This window comes from Morone saxatilis, unplaced genomic scaffold (assembly GCF_004916995.1).
Source record: "Morone saxatilis isolate NCDOM2014 unplaced genomic scaffold, NCSU_SB_2.0 Contig15, whole genome shotgun sequence".
NCBI classification, from domain to species: Eukaryota; Metazoa; Chordata; class Actinopteri; family Moronidae; genus Morone; species Morone saxatilis.
Window position 1 is genome coordinate 25,979,743 of NW_023339707.1, and position 10,167 is coordinate 25,989,909.

Sequence of the window (10,167 nt, forward strand, 5' to 3'; positions counted from 1 at the left end):
AAATATATAAAATTAAAATAAATAATCGATAATCTGATCTGTTTTTGATTGTATCTGAATGTTTAATTATCGATCGGTCTCCACGTTGCGGGTCTGTGTGCGCACAGAAACGTGCGCGTGCCCGCAGCGTTGTGAGCGCGCGGTGCTGATGGAGCTCGTGCTGTCGTATCGGTGAAGAGGAGGAGGACGAGGATGAAGAGCAGCGAGCCTTCTTCTGATCACAGCATCGATCCGCGATGATCGATCAGCGTCCGCGGCTGCGCTGATTCCGGAGCGGCTGCACGAGGCGACAGTGGCGTCATCAATCAATCAATCAGCGTCATCGTTCACACCTGATGTGAGAGTGCGCGGTGCGGAGCGTGAGCCGCAGCGGGAGACAATCAGCTGCGGGTTCTGGACCGGACCGGTTCCGGATCATGTGAGCGACCGGCGGCAGGTCGGATCCCCGCCGGAAGTGAAGCGTCAGAGGACGGAGACCGGCAGGTGGTCCAGAACCGCAGGGGGGTCCAGGTAGGTCCCAGAAACCATCACAAACACCAGACTCCATTTAAAAGTTGGTGATTTTAAGGTCGCTCTGCTCTTCTGCTGCAGTGCTCAGCGGGGGGAACTAAGATCAGTCTCCTGCCTGAACTCCCGCCAGCTGCTCTTTAACTCGGCTCTCAGTTAATGAACAGAATGTGTTCATCAAAGATCACAGGAGTTATTGATTCCAGAAATATTTCAGTTATTGAATCTGGTATCTTGTTTTTCTGACGCAGAAACGGGTCAGATCTGGCTGCAGTTTGGTGGATTTGAATCTTGTTGCCATGGATCCAACACAGATAGAAAACGTAACGGAAGCCGAACGTTTGATGATGAATATATGACGTCATTTATATCGATATATTATCGATTATCAGCGTTGTTTTTTATTATGGCGGTCCCCACCCAGCGCCACGTGCCTCTCTCTCTCTCCTCTCTCTGTGTGTGTGTGTGTGTGTGTGTGTTCTGCTTTATTAAATGTTCAGTATTGATCAGCTAGAGGATATTGATCAGTAGGTGAGACTTTCTCTCCTGTTTACTGATCAAACAGGAAGTCTCTTTTGAATTTCTGATTCGGATCATTTTTTCTATTAATTGATCAATAATCGAATCTATAAGCCAGAAATTAAATTGAATTAAAGCTTCATATTATCTGTTTTCTTGTTTGCAACCTGGATCGTTGTTGCATTGTCTGTTTCCATGGTGATGAACAGATTTCAAATTAATACTTTGAGAGTGATTAAAGACAATAAATATAGAATATATCAAATTTAATCAATAAATAATCTAATCTGATCAGACTGAATCCAAACTGTTGATATAAGATCAATAAAACCAGAGCACCTGGTAGCTAACGTTAGCTTGCTCAGTGGGAGCAATGCATTCTGGTACATGAACGCCTCGTCTGCAGCTGACTGCTTCCTGTTTCTGTCATCAGTATACTGTATTTCATATTCTATTNNACTATTTCCTGTGAATATTGATCAGAGATGAGTCACTGCCCCCTGCTGGCCATGTATATATTTATTATTATTCTATTAATAATAATAAATAAGGAGTCGAGTGAATAACGTGTATAATTACTTTGTTGATGATTCATTTTAAATATGAATTTAATATGTTTGTTCTGAAGACCGCACAGATCGGCGCGAGAGGTAATCAATATTTACGGATTTCCACAAGTTTTGGATGATCAAACAGATGCCGTGTTGCTGCTGCAAGGGATTGTGGGACGGCATTATGTCCTTTGGTGGAGGAGAAAAAGGTTAAAGCAGCTCTCACTGTTCCTGTCAGTGGCTCTCACACCTGAGCACACCTGAGCACACTGATAAGCCCCGCCCACTGAGAGCTGCTCATTCACAAACAGGAAGTCAGGAGTATTTATCTGTGGAGGGTTCTTCTTCTTTATTGGTAGATTGTCAGGGTCAACCTGTGATCCACTGACTCCAGATCAGCTTCATCATCAATAATGATCAGTTCAATATTGATCAGTTCAATATTGATCAGTTCAATATTGATCAGTTCAATAAGTTAAAAATAAAAACTTTTAAAAGATTTGTTGAAGCTTTATAATGAGACTGACTTTAGTCCTCCATTGTTTTTAAAAATGTATATTCATATTGAAGCTGTGAACACTATTATTATTATTATTATTATTATTAATATGATTATTATTGATCACACTGTGTAGTATTATTATTATTATTATTATTATTATTATTATCAAACACAATCAAACTTCCTGCAGTTATTGAGTTCACTGTTTAGGGTAATTGATCAGTTACTGTTATTGATACTGATCAATAGAATAGGAAATATACTAAACATATAGTTCTGAACTTTAGCTACTGGGGGCTAATCGAAGAAGTTCCACAATGTCAAATGCAGTTTGACACTATATTGTTACCTGGTCCTGACCTGGTCCACATTTACTCTATCTACTGGTCCTGATCACACACTGTATAATAAACTGTCTACAAAACAGTCGTTGTGAAGCTCAGTGTGGTCTGCTCTGGCCCAGGAGGTTCCACAGGGGTCAATTCTTGGACCTTTGCTTTTTATTCGTACATACATGGTCCCCCTCCGTAAAGTTATAAAGGAACGCAGTAAAGTTTATCCTCCATTATGCTGATGATACTGTTCTGTTCACTGTCAGCAGGAGTTACTGTTACCGTGGAAACACTGTTCAGCATCACACACTGTGTAATTAGTCTTGTGACGTCCTCCACAGGTTCACCCCCACAGCTATACTGCTGGAGCCTCTAGTGGACACACGGAGGCTGCTGATTGGTCCGGACAAGGTCCACTGACTGCAGTATAGACTCTCTCCTCTCTCCCCCCTGGTGGCTGACTGGCAGTAGACTCTCTCTCCTCGTCTATCTCCCCCATGGTGGCTTGAACTGCAGTTAGACTCTCTCTCTATATATGCTCCCCCTGGTGGCTTGACCTGGCAGTATAGACTCTCTTCTATATTTCTTCCCCTGGTGGCTGACTGGCAGTATAAGACTCTCTCTCCTCTCCTCCTCCTCCTCCCCCTGGTGGCTGACTGCAGTATAGACTCTCTCTCTCCCCACTCCGTTCTCTCTCCCCTGGTGCTGACTGCAGTATAACTTCTCTCTCTCTCTCTCTCCCCGCTGGTTGGCTGACTGCAGTATAGACTCTCCTCTCTATCTGCCCCTGGTGGCCCTGACTGCAGTATAGACTCTCCTATCTCCCCCTGGTTGGCTGACGGCAGTAATAGACTCCTCTCTCTATCGTCCCTTGGTGGCCTGACTGGCAGTATAGACTCTCTCCTCTGCTCTATCCCTCCTATATATTGTCTCTATAGTTGTTGCTTCTGTTGTTGCTGTACATCCTGTTCGCTCTGCTCTGTCTCTCTGTCTCCTCTCTGTCTCTCTCCTCATCTTCTCTCCCTTTCTCCCCCAACTGGTCAAGGCAGTGACCACCCCACCCTGAAGAGCGCGAAGGGTCTGTCCGAGGTTTCTGCCGTTAAACGGCAAGTGTTTTCCCTTCACCCGTTGCCACGGAGTGCTTCTCATGGTGGTACTGTGGGTCTCCTGTAAATGTTACGTAAGGAGTTCGGTCTCAGACCTGCTCTATTTGCAAAAAGTGTCTGAGATAACTTCTGTTATGAATTGGGCGGCTATACAAATAAAATTGAATTGAATTGAATTGATTCCCCCTGGTGGCTGACTGCAGTATAGACTCTCTTCTGCTCTCCTATCTCCCCCCTGGTGGCTGACTGCAGTAATAGACTCTCTCTCTATCTCCCCCCCCTGGTGCTGACTGCAGTATAGACTCTCTCTCTATCTCCCCCTGGTTGGCTGACCCGCAGTATGACTCTCCTCTCTCCTTCTATCTCCGCCCTGGTGGCTGATGCAGTATAGACTGCTCTCTCTCTATCTCCCCCCCTGGTGGCTGAACTGCAGTATAACTCCTCTCTCTCTCATCCCTCCCCTGGTGGCTGACTGCAGTATAGACTCTCTCCTCTATCTCCCCTGGTTGGCTGACTGCAGTATATATATTTTTTGTATTGGGCATATTCTGGTTTCTTAGTACAGTGGGGAAGGAGTGATAATGAGTCTCTTCCTTCCCAGATGGCGGTGCAGTGGATGAAGACTTCTGTGTTGGTTCTTGCAGCACACACAACAACGTCGGACCCAGTGAAGGTGTCTGGCAGGTTTTCAATGGATGTTAGTGTGTTTCTGTATGATGTCATGAGATAAACGCTAAATACAAATGAAGGGCATCAGGCGGAGGCAGTGAGCTGCTTGTTTTGGGACTGTTGCATCCCTTAAAATTCCTGATTTCGGAGTATGTTGAGATGTTTTAGGAGAAAGTGAGCAATAGCAGAAATAGTTGTGAATAGTGTAAGCGTTTAAAACTTGAGTGTTCCAGTGACAATAAAATCTTTGGTGACAATCACAGGAACTAAAGTGATTGGTTTTAAAGCTGCGCGCTGACAGAGTTTACACAGAAGGGGGGGGGCAACTCACTGTCAGCCGACAGGAAAGCCACTGATTTCAGGATTTGCAAAAAGTAGAAAGTCCTCATTATGATCAGAAATCAGGTTTGAATCGTGTTCGTTTTCTTATCTGAGGTTCAGTTCTGTGTGGGAACTCACTACAGTACGCCCCCACCATGAGCCTCAGCAGCTGTTGCTATGGAGACACTCCATCCAGAGCACTGATGTCACCCCACTTTCATCATATTCTGCTGCTCCAGCAACAGAGTCCCTTGCAGCTCTTTGATTGACGGTCGCCCAAGCCAGCAGTGGCACTCTGGGAACTGTAGTTCACTCCCTGGTCCAGGTCTCTCCGTCACCTGTGAACTTCCATTGTTTGTGACTCGCCCACTGTGTGGCTGTGATGTCTCTACAGTGGCCACACACAACACCCACCTCGTAACACACCACACAACAGCCACCCACTGTAACAACACCACACACACCCACTGTAACACAGCACACACACACACAGCACACACACACACACACTGTAACACACACCACAGCTGTAAAACACACCACCACACACACACACCACACACACCCACTGTAACACACACCACCAAACACAGCACACACACACACACACACCCACGTGTACACCACACACCACACACACCCACCTTGTAAGCACACAGCAAGTAACACACCCAGCCACACACACACACACACGCCACTTGTAAACACACACAGTAACACACCACACATAACACCCACACACACCACACAACCACAGTACACACACACACACACACACACACCCAACCACACACACACCCAACCCAGCACACACCCACCTGTAACACACACACACGACCACGCACAATGTAACACACACACACACACACACCCACGTGTAAGCACACACACGTAACACACACAGCACACACACAGTAACACACACACACACCCACGACACAACAGTAACACACACACACACACACACACAGTAACACACACACACACCACACACCCACACACACACCACAACACTGTAACACAGCACACACACACACACACCACCACCTGTAACACCCACAGCACACACACACACACACAGCCACACCACTGTAACACACACACACCACACCCACACACACACACAACACCACTGTAAAACACACACAAAAACACACACACACACACACACCCACTGTAAACACCACACCACACCACACAGCACCACACCACACACACACCACACACACACCACCCTGTAACACGACACACACACCACACAGCACTGTGACACAGCACACACACACACTGTGACACACACGACACCGTGACACACACACACCGTGACACACACACAGCTGTGACACACCACACTGTGACACACACACAGCTGTGACACACACACTGTAACACACAAGCACACACCCACACACACACAGCTGTAAACAGCACACACCCGACCACCAGCACACAACAACTGTAACGCACACACACACACACACACACACACTGTAACTAACAGCCACACCTGTAACTAACACCACACTGTAACTAACACACAGCACTGTAACAACACACACACACAGCACACACACAAGCACTGTAACTAACACCACAGCTGTAACTAACACACACACACACACACACAACACACAGCACACACACACCACACACACACACCACACGCACACACACACTGTAAACACACACACACACTGTAACACACACACACACACACACACTGTAACACACACACACGAACCACACACACTGTAAAACACACCACACCACACACACTGTAACACCACACACACACACCACTGTAACACAACACACCACACACACACACACTGTAACACACACCACACACCACACACCACCACACACTGTAACACACACCACCACCACACACACACACACACCACAACACACAACTGTGACACAACAGCACCACACAGTGTGACACACAGCACACACAACACCTGTGACACACACACACACACACTGTGACGACACACACACAGCACACCTGCGGGGGGGGGGGGGGAAACAGCACACACACCCACGCCACTGTGACACAGCACACACACACCACAAAAAACACAACACACACACAACCGCACCACTGTAACAACACATGCACACCACACATTGAGCGCCCGCGGGGGTTGGAAAAGGTTATTGCTTGCCTGTTGGAAGGCTCTCAGACCCAATCAGGATGCAAGTATTCCAGAGTCATGATTCTCCGCATTGTTGCCCATGGGAGAATTGCTGACCGCTACATTCATCCTCCAACAAACACACACAGCACAGTACACACACACACACCAGTAACACACCACACACACACAGCACACACAACACACAGACACACAGTAACACACAACACACACAGTAAACACAACAACACACACACAGTAAACACACCCACAGTAACACACCACACACAGTAACACAACACCACACAGTAAACACACACACACACACAGTAACACACCCACGTAACACCACACACACAGTTAACAACACACACAGTAAACCACACACAGTAACACACACACAAGTAACACACACACAACAGTAACCACACAAACACAGTACCACACACAAGTACACACACACACACAGCAGTCACACCACAGTAACACGACACACACACACAACAACTACAGTCACACACACAACCAGTCACAACACACAACAAGTAAACACACACACGTAACACACAACAAAGTAACACACACCACACACACACAGTACACACACACACTCCTCCTGGCTTGTTTCATCCCCCCACCCATTCATTTTTCTCTTTATTTTTACAGCTGGATCCAGTTTCAGTGTGTGTAGTGGCAAACAGGGGCAACAGGGGAGCAGGGCACAGGGGGCAACAGGGGCAGCAGGGGCCAACAGGGGGGCGACAGGGAGCAACAGGGAGCAACAGGAGCAGCAGGGAGCAGCAGGGGCAGCAGGGGGCAGCAGGGGGCAGCAGGGGGCAAATATTCGTTTTCTACATTCCACTGTTACCAATGTTGAATGGCAGCAGATATCAAAGACCAGCCAGAGCTAGCTAAACTTCAAGAATCATCAAAGCTTTCAGCTGTCCTCAGAGTTCTTTAAAATAAATCAGTGGATTACAGAGTTCCTTTGTCTGAAGCTGGTGTTATTCTCCTTCCCTCTCTCTGGTCTCTCTCTCTCTTCTCTCCTCTGTTTTAAATGAATACTCTCTTCGTCCTTGAATTAAAAGCCAGCTTCTCAGTGGCTTCTCGTGATTGGTCGCTGCCTGACTAATGCTGCGTTCCCACGGACCAGTTTAAACGCACAATCATCCAACTCCCTGGAGAGTCTCACCTTTTCCACTGAGAGCCTCCAACCGCCTAACGTTCTCATGACTCTATGTAACAATGCTTTAACCACGAAATGTAGCATGTTACCCATAATGTAGCATTATCGTTATTGGGTTGAGGCCCCTTAGTCTGTGTGGACTGGCCTTAGTTGTGTGGGACTGGCCCCTTAGTCTGTGTGGACTGGCCCTTAGTCGTGTGGACTGGCCCTTAGTCCGTGTGTGGACCTGGCCCTTAGTTCCTTGTGTGGACCAGGCCCTTTAGTCTGTGTGCTGGCCCTTAGTCCGTGTGGACTGGCCCTTAGTCCTGTGTGGACCTGGCCCTGTAGTTGTGTGGACTGGCCCCTTAGTCTGTGTGGACTTGGCTTAGTCTGTGTTGGACTCGGCCCCTTTAGTCTGTGGTGGACTTGGCCCCTTAGTCCTGTGTGAACAGGCCCTTAAGTCTGCTGTGGACTGGCACTTTAGTCTGGTGTGGACTGCCTTAGTCTGTGGGACTGGCCTTAAATCTGTGTGGACATGGCCTTAAGTCTGTGTGGGACTGGCCCTTAGTTGGTGTGGACTTGGCCCTTAGTCTGTGTGGACTGGCCCTGAGTCTGTGGTGGACTTGGCCCTGTGTCTTGTGGACCAGGCCTTAGTCTGTGCTGGACTGGCCCTTAGTCTGTGCTGGACTGGCCCTTAAAGTCTGTGTGGACAGGCCCTTAGTCTGTAAGGGACTGCATTGGCTGTGGAGTGGTGGACGGGCAGCTGGAAGGTGCCAGTCCACATCATGTGGCCCTGCTTGAAGGTGCCCGTTGAGCAAGGCACCAAGCCTCAAGTCTTTCCACAAGTCTATCTGCATGATTGTATTCGGGCTGTGTTGTAAAGTAAGAGTGGAAAAAAGAATTTCCCGCGCTGGTGAATTATTAAGTATATGTTCTTCTTCCTAATTTAGCCTTGTAACATAATCGTTAGCCCCCCGGGTGCTAATACTAAATAGCATTGCTGCCCACTTCACAGCTTCCCTGTCGGTCTTGATTAATAGGGTAAGTTTTCCCCAGAGTCCCCTGCTGCTGCGAATGTGAACAGATAAAAACAGCAGGAGCCTGTTTGAAATGTGAATGATGATGGGGGTGGGGGGTGGGGGTGGGGTGGGGGGTATTGTGAACAGGAGCTCAATATAGTCTTTAAATGGTTAAAGAATAAAGCAGTGCAGAGAGAGAGACAGACAGACCAGAGAGGCTGCAAGGGTAACAGGACCTTCCAAAATAAAAGCAGTAAACAGACAGGAAAAGGATCCAGTTAATATAAAGAACTTACAGTTGATTTAATGTTCATGTTAATTGTGTGTGAATCAGTGAGCAGTAATATTATAGATATTTAAATTAATATGATATATATTATGTATAGTACATATATAATCATCATCTGGTATGAATATTATATATGTGTATTAATAAAGTCAGATCTGTTGTCAGATATGTTCATTTCGTAATGTATTTGCATTATTATTTTATTAATTAACAACACATAGAAAGAAAGAAGTGTATTTTGTTTCTGAAGTTCTGTAGAGGAATGATGAGCACAGTCAGAGAGGAGGAGCTCAGAGGAGACGAGACAAGACCAGAGACTACACTGAGTTTAGCTCCTGAAAGAAGTTCGCTTCACAGACTGCACCTGGTTTTATTGTGGATCTGAGTCCCTCCTGCAGATCCGCTGAATGTCTCTGGGGGGACAGAGAGGATGGTTTCAAGCTGTAAGGTATTTAACTTGTTCTGGTTCAGATTAATGTTGTGTAAGTGTGTGTGTTTGACAGTTGTGTGTCAGTGTGTGTTACAGTGTGTTGTGCCTGTGTGTGTTGTCAGTGTGGTGCGTCAGTGTGTGTCAGTGTGTGTTGTGTCAGTGTGTGTGTGTGTTACAGTGTGTGTTCAGTGTGTGTGTGTTACAGTGGTGTGTGTGTGTGTGTGTTTGGGTGTGTGTGTGTGTGTCAAGTGTGTGTGTGTTACAGTCGTGCAGTGTGTGGTTTGTTAACAGTTGGAGTGTGTGTGTGTTTTAAGTGTGATGTGTTGTGTGTTACAGTGTGTTTGTGTGTTACAGTGTGTGCTCGTGTGGTTGTGTTACAGTTGTGTGTGTGTGTTACAGTGTGTGTGTTTACAGTTGTGTGTGTGGTGGTGTGTGTGTGTGTTACAGCCTGTGTGGTGTGTGTGTGTGTTACCAGTGTGTCGTGTGTGTTAGCAGTGTGTGTGTTACGAGTGGTGTTTGTGTTAAGTGTGTGGTGTTTACAGTTGTGTGTGGTTCAACAGTGTTGTGTTGTGTTACAGTGTGTGTGTGTTGTTCAGTTGTTGTGTGTGTGTTACAGTGT

General features: G+C 46.8%; 1 protein-coding gene across 1 annotated transcript in view; it reads left to right on the top strand.

Moving 5' to 3' along the window:
- Window positions 1-236: 236 nt before the first annotated feature.
- LOC118324135 (membrane-associated guanylate kinase, WW and PDZ domain-containing protein 1-like) overlaps window positions 237-10,167 on the top strand; it is a gene marked incomplete in the record, with an annotated part of 28,857 nt that continues 18,926 nt past the window's right edge. The window contains 3 exon segments of the mRNA XM_035656291.1: window positions 237-249; window positions 371-510; window positions 2,753-2,822. Of these exon segments, the coding sequence (XP_035512184.1) occupies window positions 237-249; window positions 371-510; window positions 2,753-2,822 (223 nt within the window).